This window comes from Myiozetetes cayanensis, unplaced genomic scaffold, assembly GCF_022539395.1.
Source record: "Myiozetetes cayanensis isolate MyiCay16 unplaced genomic scaffold, myiCay2020 scf2-11, whole genome shotgun sequence".
Taxonomy (NCBI): Eukaryota; Metazoa; Chordata; class Aves; order Passeriformes; family Tyrannidae; genus Myiozetetes; species Myiozetetes cayanensis.
This window is the reverse complement of record NW_026087411.1, coordinates 70049105-70070928: the sequence shown is the minus strand read 5'-3', so window position 1 is coordinate 70070928 and position 21824 is coordinate 70049105. Positions and strand designations below refer to the sequence as shown.

Genomic DNA, 21824 nt, shown 5'->3' with positions numbered 1-21824 from the left:
TCAAGGAAGTGACTCAATATAAGTCAATACTGATTTATGTTTGTAAAGGATACCCAACAACTGCTGCCTATCACACACAGCTTTCAAAATAGCTAGAGGTCTCAAAGGTTTTGCCATTGCAAGCACCAAAGCAGAGTTCTTAAATTAAATGAAATTAAATGAGTGTGGTCTTTCATAAAGGACAGAAACACTGTAAAAAATAATAGTTTTTCCTTCAATTGGAGTCATATTTTTAATACTGTGGTGCAGTCCAGCAGCACAGACACAATGAATCTCAAATGGGAAAGACAGTTCTTCGGCATCGACTGTTCTTCATTTAAACACTACACCTCTTTGGTTAACCCTCTGGCACTCATTTTAACCAAAATCCACCTTGTTTTCATAGAAGTTGAAACCTTTTTGTTGTAAAAAAGCTAGTTTAGTACAGTAAAGTAAGTTTCCATTCCTTCATCTCCTTAAGTCTTTTTTTTTTAAAACAAGTGAGAATAGTGGGGACATGAAGGGGAAGACTTCTTCATGATGAAGTATTTTAGTAGATAGGTAATAGTCATAACAGCATAACCTTGCCCTTCAGGGAAAAAAGGGGGAAACATACACTCCTTTTACACAATTCAAATGTTGATCTGTTTTTCCAAAACAATTTTTATCCACCCCTGATGGTTTGGTAACTGATCACATCTATAACAGACTGAAGCCCTAAAGAGTGCACGTCAGAATAGTTACAAGTCAAAGCTCCAAACCAGGAGGCCAATTTTTACATATTTACACCAAAACCAATTAGGTAGTTGCTTCAGTGTCACATAAAAAGCGGTTGTTTTGTTTAATTTTTAATCTAACAACATTAGAAGGAATGAATTAATGGATACAGTGGACTTCAACATCACCACTGATCATCTTCTAAATTCCACGGATGGGAAGTAAATGCTGTTAATATGTAGAACTTAAAGAACTTTTGTGTCTGCTGAAAGAGTCAGAAGTTCAGTAGTTTAAGATATTTTTAACATTTCAGGAAACAGTGTCTGGTGATCTGAAATTTAAATAATGTACGTTGAAAATTACAAAAGATAAATTAACTCCTCTTCTCTTTTGAGGTGACTAAATGTTATGCTAGTAATAACTATCACAATCTCACTGAAATATTCAACTATTTACAACAGCAAGACAGTCACACCAACCATCAAAACACCCTGATTAGCACTGCTGAGTCCCAGAACACAGAAAGGTAAAATTAACTCAATATGTTAAATGACCATTTGACAGTGTATAAAAGCAAAAGCAACTGCATTACAGTAAAGCAACAGTTCTCCTTTCTGTTTTGGAACTGGCACTGTGAACAGGACAAAAACCTAGTCCTATACTATTTAAGACCACAATATGTAGCATTCTAAATTCTTACAACTATTCCAAGTGATTTTCTTCATGAAAAACCACCCCATGTGATTAAAAAGTAGAAGTTACTTTATCTGTAAGTTTCAACAGAAAATATACTGTCAATCTCCTTGACAGTAGTAGTAAAGAAGGTTCTTATGCAGTTGGAGTGTTTATTTCCTAGCCAAGAGGCCTCTAGGAATAGAAAGATGAACAGTATAAATAATACAGATGAACAAGAGCCACAAGCCAGATCCATTACAGAATGGCTACTCAGCATTTTGGGCCTATAAAGACTCTCACCAGAGAAAAAAGCATCCGCAGTTGTATCAATACATTATTTTTGATGTTACCAAAACACTGGGATGACTGGCTATACATTGTGTATGCTTCCATCATTCCCAATGGAAAGGAATTTTTGTTTTTTTTAAGAACAAAGATCAAAACTGCCAAGTGGATTTTCACAAAAACTGCTAAAAAATAACAACCAAGGGGGGAAAAAATACCAGGTCAAATGACATTCATTGATCTAATGATCAAGGAATCTATCTAGCAAACCACTTGGAAGCAAAGCTACTGACCCCAAAGTGCCATCGCTTTTTTACAGAAAGGACAACTGTGTAGGAGTGTCATTTTCCTCTCTCTTATTGGGTGGAATTTAAAGTCTATGCCTGTGAGAATCTGGCAAACTAACAGGCAAGTGGGCAAAATGCCCTTTAACAGATGGGTGCAAGGTTTGGCATGCCAGGGAACCAGTATGTTCATGAAATTGGAACATCAAGGCCAGTTTCTACCTAAAAATGTCAAAACTACAATCTGTGCAGTTTCTGGATCCATGGGTTCAGGAGCAAAAGATAATTATTTAGGAACCTGCACAAATTAAAGACACATCTCTGGCAGAGTAATCAACTGCCCCAAAGCTTGGATGAAACAGCAATAAGGTTCTCTCCTGGGGACGAGTATATTAGGCTCAGCTACGCTTAAACATCTGCAAGTTCTGGAATACACCATTTTATCCTTAACTCTGCATCTCTGAACTGGCCATGACCACAATACGTGCAATACTCTAAATAACAGATGCAAAAAAATCCCCAGCGAGTACGACAGATTTTGCTCTTTGGATGTTGCAGATCACCTCTATCTGAACATGCTCCAACTGCAGCTACAGCACCACACACAGCTGCATTCAACTTTCATGAAACCCTTAAAGAAAAGTTGCAAATTTACAACTGCAGTGCCGTGAGAGAATACACAAGTATCTTTCAAGTTCAAGCATTCCATTCAGCCCTAGAATTTTTCTAGCAGTGAACTGTATTTAGGTTTTATCATAAAACCCATCTGTAGCTTGGGTAGATGCAGCTGAAGCTTATGCAGGTTGGTACAGAGTAAGTATAAGCAAAATCTCAGAAGGAACCCTCAAGTGCATCAAAAGAGAAATATAAATAGCACCCCTGAGGCACTGGGCATTGCACATACTCAATCTCTGAACTTTGACTGATGACCAAAGCCAGCTGCCTTCACAGCAAGGAGGTATTAAGACTCTGCAGCATATTTGACAGGATCTAAGGCAGCCAGAAGAGCAAAATGCCAGTACACCTTTTTCTGTTATGCTGGTGTACTTCTGGAAGCTGTACTGAGAGATGAGAGCATACACAACAGTGTCAGGAAAATACAGCATTAAGATCAGCCATTACAAAACTAGATGTCAAAAGGCCAGACAGCTCTCAGCTAAGGCCTTCAGGAAATCAATGTATTTGCTTTATTTGTATATCCTCCCTAGGTCCTTAGGAACAGGGTCTTGCTTCCCACAATTTGCTTTCCAATGATTACGCTAGGTAAAACCAGCAAGAACAGTACGATCACAAGCATGTAGACAATGGAGTATGTTTGCACATGCAACAAGCTTTATGGTGTAAAGTGCTCTGGGGACTGAGAAGAGAGAGCAAATATACACAGTATCTTCCTTTTTTCTTATGTTTTACTCTTCTTCCCCATCTCACTTGTCTTCTCTAAACCACAAGAGGAAGCATAAGCTTTGCATCCCACCTCTGTTATTGGAGATAGCACAACAACAGAGAATAGATCCTAGATTAGTACCCTAGTCAGACTGCAAGGAAACAAAGGAAACCTCTGAGCCACTGGCCTGGAAAGAAAATGTGGCCAAATACTCCTTCCAGTCTGGTCACTCCCAAACAGCTAACTTATTTGCTCAGGACACAAACCCCACACTTTGAAAAATCCCATCTTTTTCGGGGTTTCATTGCTGCAAGGGGTTTTCAGACAATTACTGAGTGGTTTGTTGTTTGTGTAAGTAACAACATCACAACATACTTTCAACACCAAAGGCTGCTGTAGAGACACTCGAGTCGCCCCTCTCAAATACATTCCTTCCTCCAATACCCATTCACACTTGGACTTGTATTTTTGAGCTCTTTAGGAAAGACTGTTCCACAGTTGGCTTCCACCACTTCCAGACCACACTGAGGTACAAAGACATAGCTTTGCCAACCAACTCCATCTTCCACAGCTGCACAGTGTGCTGCCACCACATTGTTGCACTGAGACTTAAGCAGTAAGCCAAAAGAATCTGCTTCCTCCCAAACTCTCCTGTCATTACTGTTAACACAGGAGAGGTCAGGACCTCCCCCAGTAACAGATATTTGCAGTTAGATATAGAGTTAAGGGTAGAATACTACTTGCTCTTTATTAGAGCTGTGCTTTCACATCCCATAGCAAAATGACCAAAAAAGGTAAAGAAAAGGACTATAAATTTCATACCTATCAGATTAAAAGCTTTCAGACATAATCTACCTATATGTAGCAGATCAGTAGAAAAAAAAACCACTTTAGCATTACTGCTATCAAAAAGGAACCTTAAATTTTATACAAGTTTGCAAGTCTCTGGGAACTGGATAGGAAGAATAATAAATTAAAAGTTTTTAGAAAAGTATCTGAAGGAGTTTAATAGGATTTTATAAGTTAAGACTTTATAAAGTTGAGATTTTTCTCAAGTATTAAGACTTTTTTAAAAGCACAGTATTTACAGTAAAAATACAAAAAGAACAATTTATTTGTATTATTATTAATTCTCACATTTTACAACTGTAGCGTTTTTCATTACTGACCTCAGGAAAAAAAAGACTGTAAACAGGATGTGTTATCTTTGACTTCGTTTCAAGAAGGGCTCGTTCCTTTCTCTGTATACTTTGCTGTAGTTCTTGCCACTCCTGTCAAAGATAAGGTTAAAGAATAACTGTGCACTAGCCATCTTCTGCATTAAAAAGACAGAAATTTTGGTCCATGAAAATGGTACACATGACAAGTACTTGTGCTACACTAAATATGATAAAGGGAAAAGCATGTAGAGATTGAGTAATACAGTACAATCAAAAGCAAAAAAAAACCCCAAGTGACAGTAAAATTAGATACCATCTAAGTAATTATTTTAAAAAACCAACCAACCAACCAAAAAAACACACTCCACCCTGTGGGGTTTGCACACATTCTTCAAAACTCAGTTCTAGAGCACTATCTGCAAACACTCACTATGTGAGCCATAACAGTTCTGATTACAAGTTTGATGTTTCTTTTCCCACCAGAAGCTTATTCTCACTTTGTATAGGCCTTTCACACAAATCTTTCACTGTAAGACCCATGGTGCAGAAGTCATTCTACCGTGCCAATGCCTCATTCTCAATTACAATTACAGTTTCAAGTGACTAACTTAACAGTGACTATGGTTTACTAAGCACGTGCACAAGTTTGTTCAACTACTGCATGCTTGGAACATGCACTATGCAGCGTGCAACAGCCACTGCCTGTCAAGAACATAGTTCAAGACTATCTCACAAAGTCTGCAGCATCTAGTAATCAAATTAAGCTAAAAGAAACACTACGATCTTTTCCTCAAGTTTAGCAACTTTTCTCATGTCATTTTTAAGTTTTCTAACTATGCTGTAAAGACCCTTCAGTACTCTCTCTGAAACAAATTGAAGTGACAAAGCTCTACACCAGAATGAGGTGTGAAAACCTCTGGAGAACTGGTATTACTCCTTCATCCTAGTGCTGCCTGACCTGAGGGGATGCTAGAAAATTAAATGCATCTTCTGTCAACCCCAGAGGCAACATTACCCTTCAAGATAAAGTAAGGCTTACAGCTTCATCATCTTTGTTTTGCTTCTCATCTTGTTCTCTGTCAGAGTCTCTGTCACTTCCATCATCTTTTTCACTTTGAGAGTCCCTGTTTGTTTCTTCTTCTTCAGAATCACTTCCTTTATCAGAGACTTCCTCCTCTTCTTCCTTCACAACAACTTCCTAATGGGAAAGAAAAAAAAAAAGACAACACCTCTAACTTAGTTTGTCTGCATTACTGTAGCACACAGCACTCACAGCACCTGTCCTAGGGCCACACGATCTACACTCTTCTTGTATCACAGAGTTTGTCTACAACGAAGGTTAATCCTTTCCACATCATCTGCTAAGAGGAGGAAGGAAGCAATTCTCCTTCTCCTTATGGCACCCACAACAGGAACAGGGAAAAGCAGTATTTGATTCCTGGATTGTTTGCCCCATCCCTGGAAGTGTTCAAGGCCAGTTTGGATGGAGCCCTGGGCAAACTGGTCTAGTGGGTTGCATGCCTTGCCCATGTCAGAGGGGTTGGAACTAGACGATCTTCAAGGTCCCTTCCAACCCAAACCATTCCATGACTCTGGGACTGCATTTCAAGAAGCCTTAAGAAAATCACAGAGAACTTAAGAAAGTACCTACAACACAGCCCATACAGTGGAAGCATAAAGGTACCAAAGCTACTTAATTTATCAGAAGAAAGTTTCATTTCAGTTTTTTCTTTTAAGGGAAAAGTAGAAGTTACAGAACAATTCACCTCCTAGAAGGCAACATTACAAGAACTAATAATAAGAAGGGACTATGAAGCCAGATTTCTGAAATAATTGAGAACAACTTTCAGCAGGCCACTGAAAACATTACCTTGGTGGTTCCCTGATTACTTTACTAGTAATTTTTAAATGTAAAGAGAACAAATGCTATTTTAGAAGATACACTTCACAAAAGCACAAACTGAAGAGACAAATATAAAACCTGCCTCAGATTAGCAGTGACAAACTTAATAAAATTATAAAATATCATTGAATCTATGAGCTACCCCATTAGCTTGTTTTTGCTTCTGCTGTTTCGCTGGTTGCAATGAAGGTGGTACAGGTTTCTTTTTCAATGGCTTCTTTTTCTTTGATTTCGAAGTTTTCTTGGTGCCTTTATTCTTTTGCTGCCATCCTTTGCTCTTAACTTTGTTGACATCTCCTTGCTGTAGGAAAGCAGTATTTAAAATATTTATTCTGTTCATAAAATTTCTGGCATTCAACTGTAGTTTAAGCAATTTAAGCTGAGAAACAAAATTAAAAGGCACTTCAGGAGGCATTTCTGAAAAAAAAATGCTTGAGAAGCACACAATTAGCAACTCAAGATCTGTGAGAAAGTTCTCTTTAATTAGCAAGAGGAACATTCACTCTTCACTTACCCCTTCTTCTGTTGGTTGCTCTTCTGCTGCACATATAGACTGTTCCTTTTCGAACACTTCCTGGTTAGAGAAAGATGTGAAAACTACTAATGCCTCTCTGTGCCAAAAGAGCAAATTATTATTTCATATTTGAACTTAATCAGCTTAATCAGGTCTGAATGTTTTACTCATTATGGTAAATTCTTTTATCAGTGACAGACACACAGGGGACTAACAGATGAAAATTAAACACTATTTCAAATGTTTGGTCTCAGATTTTTCCATCACTAGTATTATAAAAAAATTTAGTGGCAACATGTCACCTTGTTCAAAAGAATCTACTTGTTTTATAAAGCATAGAAGTCCTATATCACAAAAGCAGTTCTGCTCCAATTGTCAGAGCATTAAAAACTTCAACAGCTGCTCTGTTACTGAGGGACACAAAACAACAAATCAAACCAGAAATATGAAACATTAAGACACAACACAATGTCAGTATTCTGTAGACTAGGACATCTCTATGAAAATGGATCTTTTTTCCTTGCATTTCTCTCTTCAAAACATACTATATGCCATTAAAAAAACCAACCAAAACAGTCTTATATAAAGATGGCAATAGGAGATAACACTGCAAAAAACAAAAGCACCGTACAAAAAAGTCTAGCTCTAGTTTTGCAGTCATGTATTTCAATGGCACACTGCCTAGTGGAGGTCACATAGGAAACATCCTAAGGGAGTTTACTATATGCTGTTGGACATCTTCCTTTCTAAGTACAGTCCAGTATTATGGCAGTTTTCAGTTTCTTTCATTTTTTCATTCCAGCGTAGTGATACAGTGCTTTTACATTTTACCTGCTGTACCCTCAGCTACCACAGCATGAGCACACAGTACTTTTATACAGAGACTGTCAGCTGAACTGGCTTCAGTGGCAAGTGTGATACTCATGGACTGTGTGCCTTACCTTAGAGGCATAACTCAGACTTTAGTTCCTGTGCATTAAGGCTTCTTGTTCAAGAAAGTACTGCATTTTAAGCTCAAAAATAAGCATAAGTCAGAAGCTTAACTACTAGGGTGTAGCATAATTTTGGTTATGTCACACTGTTATTTATTCAGTAGTCCACTTTCTTCATGTAGCACTGGTGTACTTCCTCTCTATTAAAGTTATGCATATTCTGCATTCTGCTGGACTGAATTTCTTTTCAAAAGTATCTAAAACACCCAGGAGATTTGAAACACTGTGAGCCCACATAAAGTGAAATCAAACCCTGTCCTAAGGACTTGAGTGAATACTTTATTTTAGTTCAAGAACCAAGTCTCTGAATGTCTCTTTTCCTGTTATTTACAAGCCTCAGAGCAGTATCACTTGCCATATTCTTTTACCATTCCCTAGACAACAGCAGTGGGTCAGACTGAATTCTGGTTTTATTCCAGGAAAACTTTCTCACTCAGAAACAAAAACATAAGGAAGGATTAAGAGCACAAGTTCTCAATTTCAATTTCTCAATATAACTTTACAGTTATATTTATAAAACACTATGCTAGCTTAAAAAGCAGAAATGCCTGTTTACTAGTGTATATATCTGCAGTTACCCTGAAAGAACAAATATTTTTAATACTTACTGCCATGGTCTGTCTTGTTAGTGTGACCAGAACAGTGACAAGAGAACCTACTGTAATATTGTTGCTGTCTTCATCATCCAAAACTAGTATAAAAAGAAAAGCAATACATCTATTAGACTTCTTTAAAACCTTTTTTTTCCATTAAACACTGTTTCTGCCACTTCTAAATATAAGCATACAAATTCCAGAATTTTTAACAAAATTTCAAAATATTATTTAATAAGTCTCTTACAACCTCAAATATACTGTCAGGAGGAGGGCTGGTAATTCAGCAAACTATAAAACTGCAACATTGAGTTTGAAATTTTAATTGCATGAAAGTTAGAAAATTCAAAGTTATAGCTGCTGTGGGAACCGTAACCCTGTAATACTGTGCATTATATATTAAAGCATAAAACTTCAGAAACATGAAATACTGCACATGACCAAAGGGACTCCGTTATATTTGTTCTGGGAATCGTAATTTTCATTTTCCTGACTTTCATAAGATTAACAACTCAATTTCAATGCCACATTAACAATCATGCATTTAATTCTTTTTTTAAGGAGAAGGCAAAGGAAAATAAAAGAACAGCAATGATTAGTTTAAGTAAAACATCAAACATAAACCCTGCAGGACAGCCATTGAGGAGTTTATATTTCTGACCTATAAACTGGAGAATCGTAGGTTGGAAGGGAATAGTTATACCCCAGTGCAGACATTTTGTTTATTCCCTCCCAACCCTTTCCTGAGAAAGCAGTTTTACTATGCACTAGTCTTAAATATATGTTTATATAATGACAATACTGAGCTAAACAGAAATACATATGCATTGTTTAATCCTTCATACCACACCTGAGTGCAGCTGTGTGACAAATGAAGACTACAGGGAGAAAAAGGATTGTTTGCCAAAATATGGAAAGTACTCCAAGACTCAATTTTAAGTAGATTAACAGGACTGTATACAATCCTGAGCTACAGTAAGATAAAGTCTTTTGTTTATTTGTTTTTAAAAACACCTATAAACAACATTTAGAAACACCAAGAATTGGAGACATTTGCTTTCTTAACAGATATTTCCATTAACATTTGCTTCTTACAGGACTATGCATAAGCCAAAATACAAATTAGGCTACTCAAGCAAAGCATATCACATTTTGAATTTGATCAATGCTATCACAGTAACAACATAAACTAGAAACAAGAATTAGAACAACCTTTCAAATATCACACATTTACTAGCACCGATCTACAAAGGAAAGGAGAAGGCAGAATCAATTCACCTCCCACTGCAAGGCTGCCTAACAGGAACTGCTTAACAATATACCTAGTATCTTCAGAGGGGGAGAGCATTACACATTCATGGGAACAGTGCACACAAAAGGTAGCTAAGCATAGCACAGACAAATTCTGCCAGATATAAAAATTATACAAGGATTATCACAAAGGAACCCATGAATATTTAGTCTTTAGGGTCTCCAAATCAAAATCTCACAAAGGTCTCTCCATGCTGGAGTAAGCTGAGTATAAGTTCTGGAATAAGCAGAACTTTTAAAGATAGCTAATAAAAGCTGGTATTTCAACCAGAATTCCACATTGCTCATGAAATATTAAAACAACAGACAAAATATCTGATAAGCTCCTTTAGGAGAAACTATGACTGGTTTGGGAATCTGTGAAATGTTTCAGTGTACTTTACCTCCTCAGACTATAAATCTCATGTACAAGAACCTGCCACTCAAAAAAGTATGTAATTTCCAGGCCACATAAATAACAGTGAGTTGTGTTTCAGGATCCTCTAAAAGCCTACTGCCAACAGACCATCAAAATGTCAGAAGAGCGACATATACAGAACAAAAGGACCTCCCACTCACCCTGTGGTTTTATATCCATAGTGACATATGGAAAGCTGCCAAGGACAGCCATAACTTCTTCATATTTCTTATCTTCTAGGAAGTGCAGTAAATTGCGACGATCTGAGCCTTTCAAACTCACCAAATCCTGAATACTTTTGATTTTATACTGAAATGAAAAAAAATAAAAAGGAAAGGAAGTCACGTGGTAGCACACGTAACATAGACCACAAATAAACTCCTGATAACACACCACTCGTGTCCCCATGTTACTAATACATTCACACCACTTGATTTGTTCTTATAAAAAACCCCACACTTTAGGAAACTAGCAAGCATATATTTTGAGAAACAATAAACCTAAGAGGTTGCATTAAAACCTACTAAATAACACTGCTTTGAACATTGACGTGTTCCTTAGTATGTGTCACCCCTTAGAAATGGCACTTTATAGTTTCTTATAAAACTACTATTTCAGCCAGGTTTTTCAAAAAGTTGAGCCAAGAAATCTTACTAATAGGGTTTTTTATTTAGATAGAGTACTTCAGTGCTTTGAGATTTGTATTAGCAGGAACAGCCAAATAAAAGTTACTTTTTTTTTTTTAACTGAACTGGAAATGAATCTAAACCTGATCCTTTTAAGAGCAGAGTTAAAGGGATAAAATAAACACAGATTTGAACACTTGATTATCTCACCACTATAAATGTATGTACTTTATTAAATACAATTTCATGCATCCAGGTAGACTGACCATACCTCCAATCTAGGGCACTGTATTTTTGAAGAGCTCTAAGCATGGGAAAATGTACAAACAAATCTAATAAACTGGTCTCTTCCCTCTTTCAGGGCAAGGACAGGTGGGATTATAACATAGTCAAATTCTTGATTTTTGTACTTAGTTACACTGCACATGTCAAAAAATGCATCTAAAATTGCATATTTTTTATACTCCCTGTAGTTTAGAGCTGCATTAAAAAAGAGTTTAATGATACCTATAGGAGAATGGTTCTTTTACTTCACCCAAATGATAACATTACTCAAATATTTAATGAACAAGCATCTTCAAAAGGGATTAAAAAAAAAAAAAAAAAAGGATTACCTCAGAATTCTTAGTCTTCACAGTAACACAGAAGCATTTAAACATCCCCTAAGGCTGTATTTAAAGCTAAACAAAACTTCCATCAGATAAGATATTTTCAAGATCTATCCAAATTAACCACTGTAATAAAACTATCAGAAAAGTCAACAGCTTCTAGTAGAAGACAACTGCTTGTTTCTAATCAGGCATTCCTAGAAGATATACTGGATCCAAACCAACAAGCAGGTTTGAATACAGGACAGGCAGTAGAACAAAGCGAAGACACACATGCAGGTATTCAAACAAGACTATTCTTTTTCATCCTCAAATTCTACAAATAGCAACACTTTCCCCACTACAACTGCACAGCAAGAGCTTTATAAGACACCCTCTGTCAAATGTAAAGGATCACAAAACCTGAAATACTTCCCACAGCAATTGATTTTTTTTTTTACTTTTATGAACTCCTTTGTGTAAGCTTCTGAATCTGTTTTCTATCAAAAGTGATTAAGAATTACATAAAGCCAAACAAGCTTCCCCTGTTCGCCCCCAGCCACCCTGGAAAAAAAAAAGTCCCAGTAGGATATTCCAGACACATTCTGGAAAAATTCTAAATAGTACATTGTGCTAATAAATAAATTCAATTTCTCCTGTTTATGAGGTCAAAATAGACTGATCTTTTACACTTATTTACATTTACCAGATCTCTAATCCTAATTTCCACCTCCTAACTGAGATGGACTTTAAAGAAACAAAAAGTAGACAGATCTAGGAGGCATCGTATTGAATTGCTGTGAAACAAATCTATTTCTATTTTCTTAGCTAATTCATGACCTTGCTTCCTTACAGGAAAGTAGTTAGAAGAAGGAGCAGAAAGCACTTTAAGAAGTTAACAATTATCATTTGTAGTTTTATACCTTTTTATGATTGGAAACTCGCCTAAGATTGTCCTCTTCGATGTGAGGCAGCTGTAAAAGGGGAGACTTGAACTGTTGAAGCCCCTGGACTGTCATCTGGGAAAGCTTCATGCAGTTTTCCAAAGATCCCAAAGATGGAGCACGGAACTCCCTTTCTTGGGGAGAATGAAACAAACAACATAATTTTAAACTTTTTTTTCTTCTTACACTTTTACAATGTATACTTGTATTATAAACCACAGAAAACCTTGTTTTCAGTCCACCAAGCAGAAGAGACATCTAAAATGTTCAGCATTAACCAGGCATTCCTTTTACTCTCACTGCAGTCACACAGCTCAGCAGACATTTTTTTCCCTCTATTTAGAGTGTCACAACTGAACACTAAGAAAGGGAAAGACTTCCATCTAACAGTGTCTCAGGGAACAACAGCACACTGTATCTATGCAATTATTACAGATAAAAACTCCACCAATTAAGTAAAAAAACTGCAGCATCAAAACAAATGTGGCTTATATTTGTTTATTTTATATATGTGTGTCTGTATAACATGTTTAGCTCTACTTTGAAAGTATATAATTAAATATAGTTTGTCATTAAACATTAATCTTTTACAACATAATACATTATTTATAAGATTTTCATCTTGAGAGATGAACATAAAGATAACAGCCTATTACATTAAAGAAAAAACTTTATGTATGAGTGAAGCTAAGCAGAGCATATTATATTATGTTAGAAGGCAGCAAGAATAGCTAGAAAAATATCAAATGCGTGATTTTTAGGTTTATTTACAAAGGTTAAAAAGAGTGTTTGAGCAAAGACCTATTTGACCTTCCCTTTAGAAATAACATATAATTCTTTTAATATTTTCAAGTACAAAAAGACCTACATTGCACATAATTTACATTATAAGATAAACAAGGAGAAAGTCCTAGCCAAAACAGAGCAAAAGGAACCAAAAAAAAAAAAAAACCAAAAAGACAAGTAGTCTTTTTAATACTCTTCATCATATCTGCACAAAAATGAAAAAGCAAAGCAGACACGTACTGCTACATAATTTTGTTTGACAACCATCCATTCATAAATGAAACCTCTCATTAACCCTGTTCAAGGAAATCATTTCAGAGTTCCCCTGCAGCTCAAGAGCTGCTGCAAGTCCAGAACTGGCCATGTTTGGGTCACTCTATATGTTCTTTACCATGAAACAGAAAAATAAGTTAGGTCCTCTTCAGAGAGCCAAGTGTAATTTAAGCTACTTAAATCTTTTTCTGACCTTACATGTGGCATATGAAAGAACTGAAGGCCATTTTAAACAAGTATTACAGAAGGCACCTGTAAGTTATGATGCCTGTCATTTCATTTAAGAATTGGCATATGTTTTCTCCTTTGCTTTAAAACCTTTTCTGAGAAACAATTAAACTTTGATTACCTTGACTGTTACAGGTATATTCTGCATATAAACATACAAATGTAAGCATAAATACAAATGTCTGTGTGTACATACAGAAATATACTCATTTATGTATACAAATACATAACTTTGGTATGGACATATTTGGTTGGTATATTTGGGACACTACCACAGAGGCACAGAGGTATCTTTCAACAGATTAATTAGACCAATGGTCAGAAGGAATAAGCCCACGCTGCTAGGGCTGTGTGATCAAGCTTAGCACACTATCAAGGCAATTAGAGATGCAGATAAAAGTGGGTTTAGTGACACCTGGGTGAGAAGGCAGACAGGCTATTTATTACCTGCACCTGACCAAAAGGGTACCAAAGCCACAACTGCTAAATGTTTAAGTGTCAACGGCCATGTATGTTGATAAAAAGCAAGTTTAAATTAATTTTAAAACATTTAAAAGAGGAAATATGAAAGGTACTAAATCTGCACCTGCCTCTCTCCCTTTCAAATCACCTATTTCTTCACTAATTACACCAAGCTATAAATGTAATCAGCTATCAAATGAAATTACATGGCAGGATTTTTTTGTAAATCTAGTATGTTAATAAATACTGTGAAGATTATATGCAATGAGACATATAACACAGGAATGGAACTACCTGGCTAGACATATTGGTAACTGAGAAAGATGTAACTTCCACCTTTAGGGGAAAAAAAAAAAAAAAAAAAAGAAGAAAGACTAATCTTCCAACTAAATAACACCACGTTTACTTTCCATCTTACCTATCTTCCACCTCCCCTGTAAATTTTTTGGCTGCTGCTAAGGAAAGTCAGAGGATTTTTTAAATTAAAAAAAACACACTGCAAAAGTCAATAAAAGAATCCTAAATATTGTCTGACAAACTGGCTTTCGCTGGAAATTTACCTACAGCTTTGAGACCACAGAGCATTAGTCAGAGTAGAAAATATTCTCTTCCTTAAAGCATTGACCCATCATCCATATGACAGTAGAAAAATATTTCAACAAAGTTGGAAAATTATTACTTTGGTTTCCTGAAAATAACACAGGTCTTTGTATTCCCTGAGAGTGGACCTGAGAACAGTGTAGCCTTTAACGTCTCCCAGATGCCCCTGCCATAAAATTAATGCCTTTGCTGTACACATTTTGACATCTCCTGATTGTCAATGTGCACAACAAAAGATGACCTTTAATCTAAGGTTATAAAATCATCCAAAAATTGACCTTAAAGATGACCTAGTTTCAACCCCTGCCCTGGGCAGGGACACCTTCCACTAAAGCAGGTTGCTCAAGGCCCCATCCAACCTCGCCTTGAACACTTCCAGGGATGGGCCATCCACAGCTTCTCTGGGCCAGTGCCTTACCACCCCCACAGGGAAGAATTTCTTCCTTATGTAAACCCATCCTTTAAAACCCAACATATGACATCAAAGCAGTCAAACACAAATTTAATTGCAAATTATAGTTGCTTGTGAAAGAATGGTATACACCTGGGTCAAACCACAACCTCTACATTACACTGCAGCTTTCGACCTGAATTAAGGAATGTGCCTTGACTGGACAGGTGAACTGATGTCTAACTCTTCTGCAGACAGTTACTAGAGCACATTCTATGTCATTTGGCAAGACAGCTATCTACTTAACATACTTAAAGATGATCTCAAAGGAGCCATGAAAATAATTCAGACCTGCTGATTATTAGCCATCAGTTAATTGCCACAGAACAATGGATACAAGCAATGAATGCCACAAAGCAAAGCTAAGTGCCAAGATTGTGAAAATTCATCCCAAGTGCTTTTCTTCAAAAGACTGGATTACAAAGTATGCATAAATGGATACAGACATTTTTGAGCTTATTAATAATAACAAAAACAATTCAGGATATTTGAAAGACACAAATGCAGCACAAAAGGAGACTCCTGGTCCCACCACCAACTTGGGTTTCACAAAGTAAGATTTGTCCCCAAAATTTTTCTTTAGATGGTATTAACATATGCCATCATCTTTGTATTTTCACAGATGAGGTCTGCTGAAAAACTATGGCTAGTTATAGAATGTGATAATTTTATGTACTATGCCAAGACTGATTTAAGTGAAAATTAAAGCTAAACCCAAAACCACCTTCAGTTAAGCTTCAAGCTATTTAAAATTACGCTGGCATATACACAAACTTCACAAAATAGTCTCTCAAAAATTTCAAAATCTAACTTCAATTTTACACTTATCATAAAAAATAACAAACAAACAAACAAACCAACAACAACAACAAAGGGAAACAAACCCAAATCCACCCCAACAAAAAAAAACCCAAACAAACTCAACAAAATTCCAGCTGTTTCCCAAGAACAGTCAGCAGGGCAGCAAAGTTCACTTCACAAGTAAACTCATCAAAAATAGGGTCAATGTGTCACATTTGCTAAGTGATAAATAGTAAAAGCAGTGATTTTGCTTTAGATCAAATTTCTGAATAACTGTCTCTTTCAAACTTTGGAAATAATTTTGAGAAAAGCTGTAAAGAAATACCAAACAAGTCCTCAACTACACCTATGATACATTCCTATTTTTTTTCCCAAATCTACTGTACGTAATGAAAGTCATAAATTCTCTTCCACTTTCACAGACTCACTGAGGCTGGAAGAGATCATGATCTCCAGAAATTGTAAGCTGCAGAGGTTGTTCAGATTTTGCTTATAGGTAACCATCACTTCCATTTCACATGCAATTGGAAAATTAGTTTACACTACTGTCTTCCAAAAAAAACGTTTCTTTTTTTTTTTATTTTAATTTAGGCTAAAATCTAAACTTTCCAGAACTTCAAAGCAATTTATTAAAAACACTGCATCTATAAATGATCATTTTACTCTCATATTAAAAAGCTATCTCCATGTACATTCAGAAGCAGAGAAGAATACATCTACTTCGAGGTCATTTAAGTTGCAAGGTATGTCATGTATTCATGCTCAGCATCTTATTTCAGCTTTTACAAGAAGAACTACAGGTATTTTTAATTTTTCAAGATCTCCAGTACTGTTGCACAAAAGAAGGCTGTATTATTTTGATTTCATTTCGCACAAAAGAAAACAAGCATTTACTAGTTGACTGATACATACACAGTTCATCCTAGAAGACATCTTTCAGAGCTTTGAAGTATTTTACAGTATCTCAAAGGTTCAAGTATTTTTTATGAACTACAATACAGACAAAAAGATGACACACCCACATTTGGCATATAAGAGGGCTTATAAAGAAGTATTCAAGCACTTTTCGTAATTAGCTGTAATATGTGGACCTGGCCTAGCTGAGCGAGCAAAACTTCAAAAAAACCCCACAGAACTACCACACACACCCTTTCAAAAACAACTACTTAGCTTCTTATGAAATAAACGATTAACAAAGTTTCACAGCATATCTTTGCGACTTTGTCACAGTGCCAGTCTGGAAAATATTAACAAAAATTATATCCACAGCTGAGTTCGTAATATGATACTCGTTAATAAATGTAAGCTAATGTTGGGTGAAGATTACTTCTACAAGAAAAACTACGGCTACTGTAGACTTCCAGATTTCAAGATTTCTCCCCAGCCATTTCATGGGTTAGTCAACATAAGGTTTCAAGAGAAACAGAAATACACTTAATCTTTCTAAAATAGGACATGTAAGCCAGAACACAACATCCTTATCTGCTCATGTCCCCTCTCACACTTCATTTTGTTATGAAGCACAACTTCCAGCACCACTTGCAATAGTGCTGGGAAATATCTTTCCCAAAACTGTTCTTGTTAGGAGGGTATCAATGCTCATTAAAGGAGTTTTGGTGTAGTAAAGTTCAACCAATACATACTTTTTGACAGTAAATAAAATGGTCACCAGCTTGGGGTAAAAAAAATGCCTTGCCTATCTTTGTTGGAATAAAGGAATGATATCCAAGTCTTTTCTTCCTTACACTGCAAATAACCCTCTTCAGAGTAGTTGCCTTTTTACAGTGAAAAGAAAAAAAGCTTAAATATTACATTTCAATTAAATTGTGATGTCTATGGCAATTACAGCTAAGCATCTGCCCTACAAATTCAGAGTGCAACTACATAGCAGGCTAAACAGTACAGAATCCTGAAATGGAGAAATATGAGCAACAAACAATGAAATAATGGCAAAGAAATTATCTAAAAAAGAAGTGGTACTCACAAAAGGAGAGAAAAAATGTAAAAGTGCAAAGGGAAAGATGGATGAACACAAGGTCTTATACAAAGTGCTTTGCTACTGAAAATGTATCAGATCTTTAAGAAAAGGTTTTCAATTGCATTGAAGGAGAAACTTTAATTGAAAAAATTACAAGCAGAACTCACATACTCAAGATTTCAGAGCAGAGCCTGGCAGCGGCAGCAGCATTTCAACCAACAAAACAGAGAACTCTCTCATTACAATAAAGAGAGCAAAAGTGCATTTACACATTTCTAAATATCACAGGTTAAGTTTCCCACAAGAACCAAAGACTTTATGAAGTATTGCCATGAAGAAACATGTTTACTGGGTTTAATTATACGGCTTCTTTTCTTACCTTCCCGGCTTCGAGCCATTATTATTAGTTGGCAGATCACATTAATCATTTCTTGAAGTAGTGCAGGACTCTTTTTAAGGATAAACTGCTGATCTGCAAGATAAAACTGGCTGCAATTATGCTGTAGTACTTTAAGGGCGGAAAAAATTAGTTTACATGAACTGGACATTTTAATGGTGTGGTCTTCACTTCTACTTATCCTTGTACTACTGAAAATACCACTTTATTCTCACTGAGACATCCATCTGTAGCATTTCTCAACAAAACAGGAATTAGTGTGTGCTAAGAGGAAACAAATTTTGTATACCAGCTTCCACACCAAATAAAGAAATACTTAATAGATTCATCTAAGAAAAGCTACAGAATGGCACTGACAATTTACCAGTTATAGTAAAATAGCATGAATTTTTAAAGTAATCACAGGTTAAGAAAAAAGAATTTTAAATTTTAAGTGAAACACTCATTTGGGGAAAAAACATTATTTGTGAAGGAGCAACTACTTTTGAATACAGTTCTATGAAGTTGTAAGTACAAACAGTAACTACGTTGGCAAGGAAGATGAGACATTTTTTGTGACTATGTAAGACTGATTATTTTTCTTTTGAAAGAAGAAAAACTTGAACCAAAGCATCTTCCCTGTTTTGCTGGGGGGAGGGTTGTTTGTTTGGTTGGTTTTAATTTGCACTAAAATGTAGAACATCTCAAGTTTGCTGGTCAGTCTAAAACCATGACTTTCATGGTTTACACTTAAGAACTGCATTTAGGAACATTTCAGTTTGAATATTTACAAGTATGAAAAATTCCAAAACACAAACTGAAGCTCACAAGTAACTGTTAGATAGTTCTAGTCTTGTCTTCTTTGTTTCACATAGTGGGCTAAAAACCTCCAAAAATAAACATGCATGGAAATGTTATAGAGAGCAGCATTATGCTTGTCTTGGATTTCTTTGCTCTGAAAAAGCAAATAAACTTCACTTGTTTTACCTTTTACCCTATTACAAAGATAAAAAAAAGTTTATCTTAGCTATATTTGCAGCCAAAGGCACTAAAAAACAAGATATCAGTATTACAGGACTGCCAGGAGAATGAGTAAATGCTAAGTAAATGTTCTAAAGAGTCATTAAAGTTGAAAAACTAAGTAGCCTGCATATAGGCTATTAAGCAGAGATCCATTCAACTCTTTAATAGACAAGAATCATAAGCATTGTAGGAGGCAACATCTTGCTCTGTTTCCAATAATATCTGATTAGAGGAAAAGCCATTACCTTCTTCAAGGACCTCAGGAACTTTTATCCGGGCAAGATGAGTCAACAACAGAACTCTGGCTTTTAGACTATAAGGGCAGGTGAGAGGAGGCTCATTCTTCTTTAAATTTATGCCACCAATTTCTCTGATTAGCTAAAATTAAACAGTCAAACATAAACAGCTATTTTGTTGCCAAAGAGAAGCAAATATAGGAGAACAGTTTACAAGGAAAAAAGGGTATGTTCTCAAAAGCAAGCCTTTAAGTAACTTTTCCCTGGAAATTTCTGTAAACATTTCCCTTTTTTATTCATAACCCAGCTCCACAAAGTAAACAAGTGTCTTTATATGCATTGTTTCAATGTGGAAATGAGGGGGGAGTACAGGAGGGTAGCAAAAACTCATCTTGAATAGCTTTAAGGAAATTTGTATTGGCAGACAAATATTTTTTAAATCTCATTTTATTGCCAAGGTTTACTAGCTTCAACCATACTTCTAAGGCATTTACATTAAATTCGATACACACAAGCAACAGCACGACCTTGAGACCTTTCATCCATCTAAGACACAGCAAACTTCCCCAGGAACACTCTCAGTTATCACAGGAAGGAGGTTTATAAGCCTGAAATCCCTTAGGCTGAAGATCAAGCATTTTAACTTGCTTATAAACTGCACCAGCTTGAAAAAAGTATGGTGTTCTTTATTCAGGATGACCTTTCTTGATCCCAACCAGACCAAGAGCCACAGCTCAAACAGGTCTGAGTAACAGGAGCTCAGATAAAGTAGCACCAATACATGGCCCAGAAGTTTCACTTTTTAGGTTAAAAAGCTACCTGAGGAAAGACAGAGATTGCAAAATCTCCAGCCAAGAAGAGAAGTCTGGGTATCAACAGCTTAGCTACACCAACCTTTGACCACTCTTCCCTTGCTCTTGAAAAAAGCACATCCTGGTATAACACTAGACCAAGAGTAGTAAAACTTTGATAAGAAAATGTTGTAAAAACTAGCAACACTTGGTTGAGGATAAAACAGTGAAATAAAAATGGGAACAATGATCACGGCCCCAAAAGCAGGATACACTAACAAAAATTATTAGCAATACCCTTCTATATTGATTCTTCAGAGAATTGTACTGCCATATGTTCAGAAAAAAAAGAACCCAGATGACACTGATCACTGGAGCTTTAGAAAGGGAACAAAATCTAATGGTATAAAATGCAATAAACATGCATACTAACAAGAACTGCAGCTCAAAGACAGTAGCTGGAAAACAGAGACACTCTATGACAAGGAAAATCCAGAAAACATTGAGATCCCACTCTAACTGTACTAACCACCATATGAAACAGCTGTGGACAACAGTATACTGAAAGCCATTTCTTGCAGAAATACAGGAACAGTATTCAGTGCCACTGACTAAGAGCACTGCTAAGACCTAACATAGAAAACCGTGGAAAATTCTAAGCAAATTAAAAATAATGCAAAATTTAGAAATATATTGCCTGTAGTAGGAGGAGGGAAATAAAGAGCCTTTTGGAACAGAGAGGAATAAAAGACAGCAGCTTTTCCAGTTTAGCAAAATAAAGACAAAAAGATAACAAATGGGCTATTGCTTCTGTCTACAGATGCATTAAGGATAGACAGCAAGAATCATTTTGACTCCAGAATAGTGATGATAAAAACCAAGGCTCTAAATTGGTCACAAACAAGACTCCTAACCACTAGAACAGCAAGTTCTGGAACAGCTTCTCAGTAGGATACAGTTACAGGAGACTTGACTGCCTTTTAAATAATGAATGATTAAATGTAAAGCGCTTGCAAAATGCCAATGCTTGCAACAGCATGGGGAAAGGACCGAAGATCAAGGTGATCTTTTCCAACCCTTTGCTACAACTGCTGAAAAACCTCACCTTACCACAATTCCATTTCCTACTCTTCAAGTCCACAGCAGAGTAAATAATTTGTAAAAGAGAAAAAGACAACTAAGTAAAGAGGTATCTCAGTCTATTTGCTTTAGGTTTAGGTCATGAAAATACATTTACAATATGAAAATTCAATTGTGTGTATAAAAGGTTAAAACTGTGAGATTACCTCCCTCATTTTGCCAATTCAAAACATTTTCACTGGAGCATTTTGTATACTGTCCTTTAAATGTCTTAAAAGCCAAGTGTTAGTTCCTGATAAATAAGACTTCCAAAACTCTGCCAGTAATAATTATTTGCCACAGTATGCATTATGGCATCTCTGTTGGAAACACCGAGTGGAAATGAATA

The 21824-nt window shown here is 36.1% G+C and overlaps 1 protein-coding gene across 1 annotated transcript in view; it reads right to left on the bottom strand.

The window, feature by feature from the left end:
• Positions 1–21824, bottom strand: part of SEC63 (SEC63 homolog, protein translocation regulator) — a 61854-nt gene that overhangs the window by 3836 nt on the left and 36194 nt on the right. The window contains exons 10-18 of the mRNA XM_050316348.1: positions 19575–19707; positions 18310–18402; positions 12331–12485; positions 10356–10503; positions 8502–8584; positions 6902–6961; positions 6530–6688; positions 5524–5682; positions 4494–4595 (exon numbers count right to left, since the gene is read on the bottom strand). Coding sequence (XP_050172305.1) covers positions 4494–4595; positions 5524–5682; positions 6530–6688; positions 6902–6961; positions 8502–8584; positions 10356–10503; positions 12331–12485; positions 18310–18402; positions 19575–19707 — 1092 coding nt within the window. The remainder of the gene's footprint in view (positions 1–4493; positions 4596–5523; positions 5683–6529; positions 6689–6901; positions 6962–8501; positions 8585–10355; positions 10504–12330; positions 12486–18309; positions 18403–19574; positions 19708–21824) is intronic.